The sequence below is a fragment of the Squalius cephalus genome (genome assembly GCF_949319135.1).
Source record: "Squalius cephalus genome assembly, chromosome: 20".
Lineage (NCBI taxonomy): Eukaryota > Metazoa > Chordata > Actinopteri > Cypriniformes > Leuciscidae > Squalius > Squalius cephalus.
Window position 1 is genome coordinate 12,683,914 of NC_137141.1, and position 14,520 is coordinate 12,698,433.

Consider the following 14,520-nt stretch of genomic DNA (forward strand, 5'->3'; position numbering starts at 1 on the left):
GGCCAGATGCATGCAGATTTACTTTACCTATTCTCAGATGGAGCCGATAGAGACCGCCCCGCAGTTGCCATGGGAACCAGAGGCTGCTCGGAGACTTCCCAGAGCTGCTCGTGTGTGCACATCTTGTGTTGAACACTCGGTAACCTGCAGATGGATGACTTTCTCTCTCCCTCACTTGTTTTTTTTTTAGAAGAGACCTTACTGTTACACAGAAATACTGACTGGAAAAGAGAAAGAAAATGCAGCTGCTGATCTGCCAAAAGGGTGGTGGTGGCGGCAGTGAAAGCAAATGTACTCTTTTAAAATCTTCTGTTTTTGCAAAACCAACACAAACTGTATTTCAAAGCATCCAGGGGAACATACAAGAGGCTTTCGATCACAAAACAGTATAAACAGCACTCTAGGTATAGCCACATTTATTGAAAAGGACACGTTTGAAATATTACCCAACATGTACATTAATAAACACTCTTTTTGCTCCTCTAGCAAAAAAGGACTGTTGCAATACCACGGTACCTTGACATATACTTTGTATATGATTACCATATTCATGTTAGTAACAGACAGATTATCTAGCATATAATTAGCCAATATTTTAGGCAATTTTTTTCTCTCTGTCTCTGTCTCGGTCTCTGTCCCTCTCTCTCTCTCTCTCTCTCTCTCTTTCTCTATATATATATATATGTATATGTGTGTGTGTGTGTGTGTGTGTGTGTGTGTGTGTGTGTTATAAGGTGTATTTTTATTTTGGTATATACTAATATATATATATATAAATAATGCCAAAATATATGCCAAAAAACCATGGTATTGCCATGGTAAACGTCAAAAAACCTTTTAGGTACTGTTTGTTAGCATCATCTGCAAACTGTCTTCTGCTTGTCCCATGACAGTTATATAAACTCCAATTCAAGTGTCTTGCTCCACATGACACATCTTTTTCAAGGAGGCCAAAATGAATTTGCAGATGTAGCGGAAAAAGTGTTTGGAACGGGATCCAAAAACATGTTCGAATTATTGAGAACCTCCCTTGCTACATCAGAGGCCAAGAACAAAGACATTCAAAGTTAACCACTGACATCAACGCACTGCTTCTTGTACTGTCATTTTGACAAGTTGCGGTAAGCCTCTCGCAGCGAGAGACACTCGAGCAAAACACGTGTACGCTTCGTCCGTTTTTAAGTGACACTTGCTTATGGAACATTAGGAAGGCGTATTTAAACTTAAAAGACAAGAGGGCCTTAACTGAGCACCATAAATAAAACAAAAGCATTCCTTTGGCTTGGGAAAAGAAGTAGTTATGTAGGTCTCTACTATGGTTACACACTGTGTACGCCGAAACACGAAAGGCCGAGAGTTGTGTGCCTTCCTGCTCTGAAAAGAGATCTATTATTACCTGGACCGCTCTGGTTGGCCGTTGTCAGCTGTTGCCATGGCGAACCTCTTTACCCCAACAGACTGCACAACGCATCTCTCGGGAGACCTCCGGTTATTAGGGCTCTGGTCCTGAAGTCTGCCATTTCCTGCAAAGAGAGAAGATATCGTGAAGGATCAGCCCGGCCACCAGACACCTGCCGCAGTCAGCAGTCCGGTTCATCACTGCCAGAACACACACTGCTGCGGGCCTGCGACTCTAACAAGGCCCCGTGTGTTTCGGCTAGTCATCAATTCTGCAGAAATGCAGCGCGCCGTGCCAATAACCTGGACCACAAATACGTGATACGCGCCAGGCGTTTCTGAACACAAGCGAGCGGTTATTCTTTCTATATTCTTTCAGTTTGTCAGGCTATGACTGTAAATGGAAAAAGTCAAATCGAGAGCATGGAGGGGGAAACCTCATACGGCGCAGATGTAAAATATCCTGGTGCTTTTTCCTGAGCCCTATTAGGAGGCCGGAGAGTGGAATGTTCTCCCCGCGGCACTGCGGAATGCAGACGAAAGGAAACAAAGCTATATAAATACGCAGGACAAGGATTTCTCAATCCTCCAAAAACAACAGTAGAGCTCCTGACCGTAATCATTTCCTTAAGGTCAAAAAGGCAGCGTAAGAAGGGCCTCCTCCAACTGGAACAACAGCAGCGCTGCCATGCGCGCCTCCAGCGGGCCCCAGTGTCTGGCTAACAGGGAACATGAGGCTTCTTGAATACGGTTAAACGAGCAGCTAAAATCTCATGACTCAACGGCAAACAAAGCCTCCTGTATCGCAGACCCTCTGCGCCGTGTCTCCTGTGAGAGAACAAGCAGACATGCAAAAACAATCAGCGCTGTTAATGACTGCAAAAAAAAAAAAAAAAAAAAAAAAAAAAGCTGTGCTGTAAAATGTCTGGTAATTTAACACATTTGAGAAATACCTAAAATGAAACTATATATAGACAAATTTGATTACAATTACAAAAAAAATGTTGTCTATTGTAATATATTTTAAAATGTAATTTAACCTGTGATGGCGAAGCTGAATTTTCAGCATCATTACTCCAGTCTTCAGTGTCACATGATCCTTCAGAAATCATTCTAATTATGATGATTTGCTGCTCAGGGAACATTCATTCATTTCAATGTTAAAAACAATTGTGCTGCTTAATACTTTTGTGGAAACCGTGATTCTTTGGTGAATCTAAAGTTCAAAAGAACTGTGTGTGTGTGTGTGTGTGTGTGTGTGTGTGTGTGTGTGTGTGTGTGTGTGTGTGTGTGTGTGTTAGGTGTAGTGTGATTTGTGTGTGTGTGTGTGTGTGTGTGTGTGTTCAACTGACCGACCAATGGCAGACAGGGAGTGTTTTGGAAACCTGTCTGAAATATATTTTGCCCGAAAAACAATTAGAAAAAATAGGTTTAAAATATTTTTTGATGGACTGCAGCATGTCTATTATTCATTTACACATTGAAACGACTGAACGAAGGACACAGACATTTCATAAAAAAATTTCATCATAGCACCCAAGAGGAAACATTTCAATAAATGTACATTGTAACAAGAAAAACAAAATCAATAACTTCATTAACCAGACTGTAATAGTCATCAGTTTTCTGGGTCATATTCTTTCCAATTGCATTCTGGGATTGTTTACTGTGACAGCTGGGAACAACAGCTCCTGATAGGTCTACGTGAAGTTGCCAACGTTACCGCACAGATTCCTAACCCTTTTCCCAGCTGCCGCGTGACGTCAAACCAACACACATCCGCAGCTGCAAAACATCAGCTGTAAAGTTCGAGACCCGTGGCTGCGCGGAGATCCATTCTGCTGCTTTTATAATTACACCAGACACAGAGCTGTAAACAACAGTCAGCATTTAACATGGAGCTGGCACCTCACCAAGGGCCGGCTTCTCATAATAGTGCTGCCAGACACACAATGCCAGACTGCTGCCCGTCGAGAGCACAGCTCACAGTGCTAGTGAACACCTAAAAACCCCATGCAGGTTAAATGGCTACAGGGAAAAAAGCAGGGGTGTGCAGGTTGTCTAATGCATTAAGTGCATTATGGGGAACAAAGAACCTTAATGCATTTGAAGGCCTGGCTAGCGTGTCTGTGCTCTATTAAGTTGTGACGCACGGCATGTGACCCACCCCCCAGCGCACATCAACACTGATGGAGGCCTCGGCAGGTAAGGGCACGGGCTAATAATAAATTCTGCCATTTATATCGGAAAGGGCATCCCTGCGGGTGGGGGGGCAGACAGATTCTCCTGGTATCTCCCGGCTGACATGGAAGAGGTGACAAGAAGCTTTCCAGCTTTCAGAATGTACAATGAACACATTAGGATCACAATGTCTGTCATGGTGTTAATGAAAGATGCTTGTATATATGAAGATATCTGTATCTGTCTGCTTATGCTAAACTGTATTATCTATACTTACTGCTCAAAGGTTTGGGGTCAATATGGCTTTTATTCAGCAAGAACGCACTAAATTGTGGCAGTAAAGACTTTCACATCATAACAATAGATTTCAATTTCAAATAAATGCTGTTCTTTTGAACTTTCTATTCATCAAAGTACCCTGAAAAAATGTCATGGTTTACACAAAATGATTAATCAGCACAACTGTTTTCATTATAATGTTTCTTGAGCAGCAAATCAATGTATTAAAATGTGACACTGAAGACTGGAGTAATGATGCTGAAAATTCAGCTATGCATCACAGGAATAAATTACAAATTAAGATCAATTTAATTATAAAACAGTTATTTTAAGTAACAATAATATTTCACAATATTACCGTTTTAATGGTAAATGCAGCCTTTGTGAGCAGAAGAGACTTTAGGAAACTCTTACTGACTTGAAACTTTTGAATATGCACGCATAAAGCATTTATAAAATCAGATTGAATAATTGCACAGTATTTAAAGATGATGTCATCTCCCTAAGATCAGGTAACCGCATATTTCGACAGTGTTTGTCTAGTACGGGCTAAAATTCCTACCCATAAATCTTTGATAAGGTAAGACCACATGAATTTCTGTTGAGGGCATCTGCAATATTCATAACCCTTAATGTAAAATCAGCAGTCTTCTCAACAGGATTTGAATCATGTCTCACCTATTAGATTTTACTATCTTCACTACCAGTTTGGATCTGACTGACCTAAAGGCTAAATGAATTAAAAAAAGATGAATAAAGAATGAAATTTCAAACATGCAGAGTGATACAATATTTATGCTATTTCAAAACTCATTTGTCACACCACAGGACCATTTAAGTGAACAACAAAAATGCTAAAAGATTAATAAAAATGGAAATGATAAAAGTTTGACAATATTTTTGCTTTATGAATAAATTATTCATAAAGAATATTGTGTTTTTAATTGTTGTAGTCAAACATCTGAAATACAACAATTAATAACTGGTTCAACATTTTGATTATTGGACACTTTAACATAAAAACTACCTGCATCATATCGGTCATTAATAAAAAATAAATAAAACACTTTCTCTTTTACACTCATTTACGTTGTAACCTAAAAAGCTGATGCTAAAAATATCCCCCAAACACAGTAACAGCTGCTAAATTTATCTTTATGACAAAAGCATGTATGAGCTCTGATAATTAAAACAGTTCTAATACGCCTCTCCTAATTTCCTGGTGCATTACTCGTAAACAGGTGAACATAAAAGTATCCTCTAGTCTACACAACAAATCTTCACGCTCCAGATTTCGCCCCTCCGCATGCATTTAATGCCGCTTTGATGATGTACACGAGAAACAAAAAGAAGGTTGGCTAAAAATAGCCCGTTTCAATGGAGAGAGAGAGAGAGAGAGAGAGAGAGAGAGAGAGAGAGAGAGAGAGAGAGAGAGAGAGAGAGAGAGAGAGAGAGAGAGAGAGAGTGGTCTGACAGCCGAAGAGATGAAGCAATGCTGCCACTGAAATAGCCGGGTTGCCATGACGACCAGATTGATGCTCACAAGTGACAAAATGGAGTCAGTAGCAACAGACATCTTACTGCTGAATAGTCCCGACACACACGACACAGCAAAACAGCAACCTGGACCATTTGTGTTTACACTTGCTGATTTGAGAATATCCCTGAATTTCACATCAAATTCTCACACTCAATCCAGAGGAGTGCATTATGTATGTATGTAGGTCGAATGTGCGATTATAAGAAAGCAGACAGAACTAATGCTTTGGGTGAGAATTTTCACACTCCAGGAAAAAAAAAACACACCGAAAAACTGCAAGCCATAATTAACTCTGTTCTCCCACACACATCCATCAACGTGCGCCTAAGAATAAGCTCCGGCGTCTGGGAAAGCAATCCTACGTTCATGTGGGAGACACCTAGGGGATTCGATTCAGGTAGGAAAATTCTCCCAGGTTTCAGACTGACGGGCGCGTGTCAGCGACCCCATCTCTGAGCGAACGGCTCGCACCTAAATTACCAGCAAATTGGAAAAAGAGGAAAGAGCGATGTGAAATAGAAATTCAGGAATGTTGTTTGTGATAAAACAAGTGCTCCTCGAAAGTGATTCGGCCTTGGCTAGTGTACTCAAACGGTTACACAACATTGCGAAGGGCTTGTTTAATGACACACACTACTTGAAGACACTAAAGCAGCTGTGTTACCAGGTCAGCCTGTGCTAACATGCCCGAAGCTTTCCAATAACAAGCCTCGGCTCTCTACGACAGGAGCGAAACAGCGTGACTGAGGCGAACAGCTTGAACTGTTCATATTTACACAGCTGTTCGGCGGTGACACCTCTTTCAACAACTGCTTTTTGCCTTAATTGGTTTTTAGAGTAAAAGCAAGTCTTCAATTCAATCCGGAGGAGTGACAGATTGGTTGAGTGATGGTGTCTAAAGGGAAAAAACATGCTCGGGGATAAATTACTGGTTTTGGAGTTTGAGAACATGAGGTTCTGGGCTGAGCTGATCATTGTTGCCTCCTAAACAGGAAACTAAAAGCAGGCGGTTTCTTGGCGGAGGCGAAGCACAATGGATTCCAAAGCCTGTAGCCATGGATGCAGCGAACGCAATTCGAAATTAGTGATAAGATATGAGACTTAACCAAAGAAAATATGCCGCAAAATATGTGCAGAAGTAATTAATTAAAACGCTGTGTCTACTTGCCAAAACATAGTCAATGCGTATTATGGAGAAGAAGAAAAAATCTGATAAAAAAAAAAAAAAAGACTTTGCATTTAAATAATTTACTTAAGGCAAAGGACCAATAACAGCAACAAAAAAGGCAATAAATAAAGTGCACAATATGTTTTTAATTTTCCCATATTTAGATATACTCAAAAAGCATGTATCTAATTCAAGAAGGACATTAGCCAAGAAAGCTCAACCACATTCAACCACACAGTTTTCTGCTGTTTTGAATTATCATTACCTTTGATTAATCTAATTACCTCTGACTAATCTATTAACCTACATTACAATAATATAAAAGAAGAGGAAAACTGTCCCTTATATGTATTGTATACATAAAATGTAGGTCTGCTAGTGGCGCAAAAGCAAAAATTTAGTAGTGACGCTACTGCCATCAAGTGGTTTCAACTTGAATATCCTCCGTAATACCACTCTGAGACTGATTTCTTTTAAAAATGAACCAATAAACAATTCAATCAAAGAATCATTTCAGATCTCTGCTTTGATAGGGTCGTGAATCAAAATAAATAAAAAAGACAGTTAAATGCACCCACAAAATCTGGGCCGTGAAGCAAAACCAAATATTCAGATCTCTGCCATTAAAGACCGAATTGCTTCCTGCCAATAAACAATCACAGAGAGAATGATGCATGAGAGAAACCGACCTTGGTTTTTGAGAGAGGATCTTTGAGGTTTAATGGTGCTTGTTGATGATGTCCAGTGGGTGGGTTTAGGAATGACCTTCCGTGGTGCGGGGGTGTCCAGGGGGCTTCTATGCACACCTGCTTGTTCCTCTCGGCGCACATCCTTTGAGACTGCAAGAGAAATAAACCAATGTAGAAACAATAACATCAGCGCCCTTTGTTTGGGTAATTCTACTTCTATCCAAATATACAGTTGCCCCCCCAAAAAAGTATGTGGGCACTTAAGCCACCATTAAATATGTATAAATGTATTTGCATTGTAAAATAGAAATATCAAAACAAATTGTTTCACTTTAAAGAAAAAATAGCATGAGCACACTTTTCAAACTACATTTTTTTTGCAAAATGTTTGTTGTGTTTCAAAAGATTCTAAATCAAGACCAAAAAAGTATTGAACACTTCATGGTTGTCAAACATGTTTATTTTTAATATGATCATGTGACTTGAAGAGGCCGTATTATGTCTTGATTTAGTTTTTTAGGTCTACTAGAATAGGTTTTTTACATTGTTGCAGCACCTCTCTTCCCGGTCTCTCATTAACGCTCTGCTTAGTTCCTGTCTCTATGAAGACTCTCCTTGCGAAAAGTGCAATGTGCTCTGATTGGTCAGCTGGACCAATGTGTTGTGATTGGTCAACCGCTTCGAACGCCCCTTACCATAACTACGAGTTTTTTTTTATTTTTCAACACACTACACAACTCAACCAGGCCTTGCATCTTTTTTTTTTCTTTTTTTTTTTTTGCGTATGCATTGGGCGGTAATTATTTAAATTAAGAATATTGTGAAAACTCAAGAGTACATTTGAGGAATTTCAGGGAGTTCAGAAACAGCACTCACTGATATGGAGAATAACTCACTTTGGAGTGACGTTGTGCTTTGTAACTTTTTTATGCTCAAACAGCAACATTACACACCTCAGAAAGTTTAAAATGTAAAAAATATTATAATAGGACCCCCGTAAAACATCCAAAAGTGTCAAAATACTTCTTAGTGTCACTGTATTTATAGATAAAAGTGCATGATTTATATCAGATTATCATACAATGGACCAGGTCAAAACATAAATTATTATTAGAAGGGCTCATATTACTACTAATTTCTAAAAAATAAAAATAAAAATAAAATTATGTCAAGGTGATTAGTTCCTCCTTTGAGACACAATCTGCATATTGCCATTATAGATTGTGAAAATATTCAGACAAATATACCACAACTCACCTAAGCCTGGGCTTCTAGCAGAGGTTTGATCAGTGGAAAAGAGTCTGATGCTGCGACTCCCAGAGATCTGAACTGGCAGAGAGTCTGTCTGGGTGATTCCAGAGCCTGTGTGCAGGGTGAACTGCGAGTCTGTGTTCGCACGAGCTGCAACCACATCCAGAGCCGAGCCCAAGAGACGATTCTAAAGACAGAGGAGAGAGCGCCTGTGAGATGCGTCATATGAGAAAGTAATGCACACACTGACAAACACAACCAATTATGAAGCAAAACTGAAACCTCAGCAGGTCTCTGAAATGAAGATGCTAAACAACAACATGTGACTGCTTAAAACAGATGTCTGGAATGGAAGTCTTTTTTTTCCAAATAAAAGAGTTCAATCTACTATGTACTCTGTTCAGTATTTGGTACTTAGCCGCCCTGATGAACAACAGTGGAAACTATACTTTTATACTGAAGACAGCATATCATAACTGAGGATATTTACGGTAGCAAATATATTTAATTCAAATATATTTAATTCACAGGTTAAGGAGGGTGGGAAACATGAAAACTAAATTATGAATGTTTTTGGTACAATAAACCTTGCATAACATTATAAGTAGACTTAAAATAAAAAAGTGAAATAAAATACCAAAATAAAACAAAAATAAAATGAAACAAAAACAAGTAAAAAAAATAAAAATAAATAAAAAATAAAATAAAAACAAATAAACAAAACTTAAAAAAACTAAAAACAAACAAAACAAAGATAAAACAAATTAAATGAAATAAAAACAAGACAAAACAATACAGAAATAAAATAAAACAAAAGTATAAAAAAATAAAAAACAAAACAGAATAAGACTAAAAAAGTAAAAACAAACAAACAAAAATAAATAAATAAATAAATAAAATAACATTAAAAAAATAAAAAAATAACATTAAAATAAAAAGCAGATTCTGCATCTCCAGATCTGGACAGAGATCTTGCCTTCTTTACCTGCAGTTGAATCTGCTGACATTGAATTGTTTCCAGATGTTGCAGTCTCTGCTGGATCAGAATGTTAAGTTGCTCTTCCAGATGGGCCGCTCTCTCAGCAGAAGTGTTCTCAGTCCTGGCCGGCCTCCCCGGCGGGACACTGCCCTCTGCTGCCTGCAACCTCCTCAGCTCAGCAGTTACCAGTGCGATCTGAGCCTCCATCTCTCTCTGAGCCTGATGGGCCAAACAAAGACAGTTTAAGGAGACTGCTAGAATACTGTATTGATTTATGAATTTATGAATGTTATAGTGCTATATGAATCCAAGAAGGTCTACCTTGATAAGTGGCGCTGTGGCAGCAGTAGTCGCAGCTGTTATAGCTGCCACACTTGCAGAAGTCCCAGGATCTCCTAATGGAAAAGCAGGATCTGACTGGCCTCTTGGAGTCTGGGATCTGTCTTGGTCCAACACTTGTACTGTCACATTTCGTCTTAAAGGGGCGCTTTGGGATCTGAAAGACATAGTGAAATATCCACGTGTGCAAAATGACCATGTTTGATCATAGGAGCGACTGAATGGGAGCAGACGTTACCTCTTCCTGAGGGCTGCAGATATTGCTCCTCTCCCATCAGCAGAGTATGTAGAAATCTGCACATCTTCACCTGTGGTGTTCAGAAATGTCAAATCAATTTACAATGCACAATTCAGCACTTGAAAAAGAATACAAGCATAGTTTATAATAAAAAATATATATAATAGGCATAACATGGTACTAATATATGCCAATATAACATAACATATAAGAGGTTTTCACATTTTTCCATGAAAAAATTTAGAAGAATTTTTTTTTTTTATTATTAAGGATTAATTAAACGTAAGATTGAAACAAGACAAATTTAGATGAAAATAATAATACAATAAATAAGTAAATAAATATTAATCTTCAGTACTATAATGAGTAGAAAAAAAACATAATAAGAAACTAAATATTTTCCTAATAATAATAATATTATATATATAATATATTACATATATAAGCCTCTAAGTGCCATCTGAAATTTCCTTCCAGAATGATCATTTTTATCAAGCTTGTATAATTAAGTTCAGTAATTTCACTTAAATGGCAATGCAAATGACCTATTAATTGTCATTTAAGTGAAATTACTGAACTTAAATATACAAGCTTTATAGAAATGATCATTCTAGAAGAAAATTTCAGATGGCACTTAGAGGCTTTTGTGTGTGTGTGTGTGTATATATATACATACATTTATATTTCACAGTATAAACTAGCTTATATAGATGCTTTTCAAATTATAAACATAGTTGGGGGTCCTTGGCATCTAAAAGATTGAAAACCCCTATATAATAATATAATACAATATAAAATAATATAATATAATATACCTTTTGACTTTAAGTTTCCTGTCTGCATGACCGTAGTTTGAGCTTTACCTTTCTCTTTCCTGGAGGCCTATGTGACAGACACATTTGTAAATTAACATAAAAAATTACAAAATATTTTAATCAATTTAAGTTTACATTGATTAAAAACAAAACAAACATAAGTAAACCAAAGTAAACAAAATCTCACAAGAAGGTTAGCACATGTATTTGATGGTCCAGCAGCCTGTTGTTCATCTGGTCCAGCTGAGTTCAAATAATATGAATTTATTATTTTGATAAATTTTCTCATAATTGAACTAAAACCAGTCTGGCAGTGTTACCTGTATCTGCAGCTGAAAGGATATTCACAGGGAGGACAGGTGGGATTTCTCTCTCATCCACAGAATGAACATGTTCAGAGTCTGTCAGTCTCCTGATGTAAATATTAACTTTATTATGCTGTTTTTCCTCTCTGCTGGCACCCAAACCAGCGCTGGTTGACTGAATTAAAACATCTGCTGCATCAGAACTAGACGTAGAGTCGTTTAAATGTGTGTTATTGACCACAGACGCACAATAAGAGTCCATTTCCACTTTTGCATCAGTAATAAGACAGTCCAATAAGAGGTGTCGCTTGCTTTTCAGTCTTTAAACGGTTAATAATAACATTGTGCGGGTCCATTAAAGCGTCAATAACAGTCTTACCGTAAGGGTGACTTCAACATAACGATTGTTACGTATTTCCAGAGATATCCACAGATGACACACGTCAATCACTCTGTCGTTGTTGTCAGTAATGTATTGTTTTTAAATTTCCCGCCGCAGGTGCTTTTTTAAAGCGTCAGTTTTGATCAGCCTCTCTCAGTTATGTTACTATATTAAATCACGTCTACATTTTAGCATTTTACCGTAATATCCAAAGGATGCTTTTTTCAGTTCACTTCAGCCGTAAGTCCAGTTATTTTCACAGCGTCGGTAACGTTAGTTGCCGACAACAAAAACTTCACAACAACTGTGATCTAGGAAGGAAACAACGGCGTGCCGTTGAACAGATTTCAAAATAAAAGGTTGTCTTCTCTTTGTTTTGGTCTAAGAAGTCTTTACACTGCTGCCCCCATTGGGTCGTTATCGGAATATGTTTACCTGTTTTACAGTATAAGATGGTAAGATAAAAAAAAACTTAAATAATCAAAAGAAGGGATGGTTGTCTTTGATTGTGTACCATGTCATTACATGTTAAACAAGATGAGTATTACAGACCAAAAGCAAACTATAAAAAACTAAAAATCATCACCATCATAATACACCTCCAAACACACACATTAAAGGCTTTTTTGATGCATAATTTTTAAGGATTTGTACTGGATATTGAATTTCCTCATACATTTTTAATATTTAATTCATAGGGACTCTTATTTGTTCCGGAAGTGCCGATTCCGTTCTGTTCTCTCACATGTCCTTCAGCTCTGACTGTCTGACAGCAAAGGTATCCGCTTTACCGCTTTTTACGTTCCTTGATTCTTAGTACGTTTATGGTCTAAATCTTATTTACTATAAAGATATTATTAATTTATTTATTTTGAAAGGCATTTTCGCATAGCCTGTGTTATAAATGTACATGTGAGAGGATGCTAAAGGCTAATCTAGCCACTCATCATCATTGCTCGAAAGAGAACGTATATATTTTAAGCAAGTTGTGCGCTTTCAGGGAGAACAAGGAGGTGTACGGTTTTAAATGCTCTTAGTGTGACTAATTTGATTCAATTTCATTCACAGCATCCCACTGTATTGTAACTATGGCAGCTCAGGTTACTGAATCAGACCAGATCAAGCAGGCAAGAGGAACCTTACAGACATAACCATACACTTATATTGTCTATTTGTAGTTATGAAATTATTCAATAACCCTTTTACTGATCATCTTTGTATTTTGCAGTTCAAAGAATTCCTGGGAACCTATAATAAACTGACAGAAAACTGTTTCATGGATTGTGTTAAAGATTTCACTACAAGAGAGGTCAAGCCAGAGGAGGTATGTGATTTAAGTTTTCTTAAATATCCTTGAAAATAAATGTTAAGTAATTATTTGGCAGGGTTACAATTTATTTTAAGGTGACATACATAGTTACTTACTCAAATAAGTATCAACTACATGTACTCAGAGATGGGCAGTATTTTAATTACATGTATTTGAAATACGTGTTTAATTACTTTTGAGTATTTTGTAATTTGTATTTTCCTTAACAAAATTAAATTAAATGTAATCTGTAATTAAATACTTTGAGAGACTGTAATTTGTATTTAAAATACTTATTTAAATATATAATTTTATTTTGCATATATTAACTTTCATAACCAGGCTTAATAGGACCATAAACATATAAAATACTTATAGGACTACCAAATTGCTTATTACAGTTTTTGGCTAGATGCAAGAAAATGACGTGACACATCTTATTGACCCTGTTCACATTTCTGGGTTTCTCAGAAATAGAAGGCGTCATAGTTGGGTAAACTTCTATAGCAGTGAATGACAGAAGATTGGCACAAATAGCTAGAACTTGCTAGCTAAAGAGTGACATGCACTGTCCAGTGAAGCGCAGATCGCAGTTATATATTTGGGAGGGTCAAGTTAGAAAAAATAACATTCTGATTAATTGGGGGAGGGTCATTCATAAATCATTAATGATGGTAATAGTGAAACAATGTGAGTGTGCTGCTGAAATCTGATTGGCTGATGAACTGCTGTTTGGCGTGGGAACTGCCAGATACACACAAAATGATGTCAAAATGGCTGCCTTGGAGAATATTCACGTAAACACAGTCGGTCGTGTCTTGAATTAACGTATAGCCGCCTTTCCACTGCACACAACATTTGGACTGTCGGTATTCGCTACCTAGTGGCAGGCGTAATGATCTTTTATGACAGTACGTTAAAATTCCAAATTACTTGTATTTTAATTAAATACTTTTTTCACAGCAGTATTTTAAATATTTTTTAATGTATTTGTGCCCATCTCTGCATGTACTTACTATAGAGTTAGTGTTTGGTTAAGGGTTAGTTGCTTGTAATTATGCATAATTTACTGTTATTACTATAGTAAGTACATTTAGTAACGTGTAACTGTCACCTTAAAATAAAGCGTTATCTTTAACAGTACCATGAACTTGATTTTGATGTAACTCTTCTTTCCAGACCTCATGTTCTGAGAGCTGCTTACAAAAGTACCTAAAGATGACGCAGAGGATCTCCATGCGCTTCCAGGAATATCACATCCAGCAGAATGAAGCTTTGGCTGCCAAAGCCGGCTTGTTAGGACAACCGCGATAGTCAATTGCCGCTGGACTGAACCCCAGACCATTATTCCAGCGTGGAGCAGGGCCCTCCAAACTGGAGCAGCAGGACACAGGACGCAGGCACTGGGAATAGTGTGAGAAGCCCTCACATGTCTTCCGGCTCTTCGGATAACTGGATTGTCGGGATTTTTGGTTTCCAAAAAGGACAGACACTCTCATTTTGACTGTAATGCTGGTCTTCTGTAAAACGTGAAAGATCTTGATTGTTTTTATGTTAGAATAATGCAAAATGAAATGTTAGTCAACTCTAATATTCAGTTTTGTTCATGCATAATTTATCTAATAAAATAAAAACGCTGAACAAGGA

General features: G+C 37.5%; 2 protein-coding genes across 3 annotated transcripts in view; one reads left to right on the forward strand and one right to left on the reverse strand.

Annotated features, from left to right (window-relative positions):
- Window positions 1-11,889, reverse strand: part of kiaa0586 (KIAA0586 ortholog) — a 123,880-nt gene extending 111,991 nt beyond the window's left edge. The window contains exons 1-10 of one of the 2 annotated variants that reach the window (XM_079853950.1): window positions 11,562-11,889; window positions 11,198-11,385; window positions 11,065-11,120; window positions 10,878-10,944; window positions 10,063-10,132; window positions 9,807-9,981; window positions 9,492-9,704; window positions 8,513-8,693; window positions 7,256-7,405; window positions 1,397-1,523 (exon numbers count right to left, since the gene is read on the reverse strand). In XM_079853950.1, coding sequence (XP_079710076.1) covers window positions 1,397-1,523; window positions 7,256-7,405; window positions 8,513-8,693; window positions 9,492-9,704; window positions 9,807-9,981; window positions 10,063-10,132; window positions 10,878-10,944; window positions 11,065-11,120; window positions 11,198-11,385; window positions 11,562-11,581 — 1,247 coding nt within the window. In that variant the 5' untranslated portion in view covers window positions 11,582-11,889. Of the gene's footprint in view, window positions 1-1,396; window positions 1,524-7,255; window positions 7,406-8,512; window positions 8,694-9,491; window positions 9,705-9,806; window positions 9,982-10,062; window positions 10,133-10,877; window positions 10,945-11,064; window positions 11,121-11,197 lie in introns of both variants that reach the window. The other variant, XM_079853949.1, reaches the window with a different exon arrangement.
- Window positions 11,890-12,267: 378 nt separating this feature from the next.
- timm9 (translocase of inner mitochondrial membrane 9 homolog) lies at window positions 12,268-14,519 on the forward strand. Its single transcript, XM_079854008.1, has 4 exons — window positions 12,268-12,342; window positions 12,633-12,691; window positions 12,793-12,888; window positions 14,053-14,519. Exons 2-4 carry the CDS (start codon window positions 12,653-12,655, stop codon window positions 14,185-14,187), a joined length of 270 nt encoding a protein of 89 aa, XP_079710134.1. The 5' UTR covers window positions 12,268-12,342; window positions 12,633-12,652; the 3' UTR covers window positions 14,188-14,519.
- The last annotated feature ends 1 nt before the right edge of the window (window position 14,520 follows it).

Coding starts and splice junctions, on each gene's coding strand:
- timm9 (XM_079854008.1), top strand. CDS start 12,653: ATGGCAGCTCAGGTTACTGAATCAGACCAGATCAAGCAG. Junction 12,692..12,792: donor AATCAGACCAGATCAAGCAG/GCAAGAGGAACC, acceptor TGTATTTTGCAG/TTCAAAGAATTCCTGGGAAC. Junction 12,889..14,052: donor GAGAGGTCAAGCCAGAGGAG/GTATGTGATTTA, acceptor TCTTCTTTCCAG/ACCTCATGTTCTGAGAGCTG.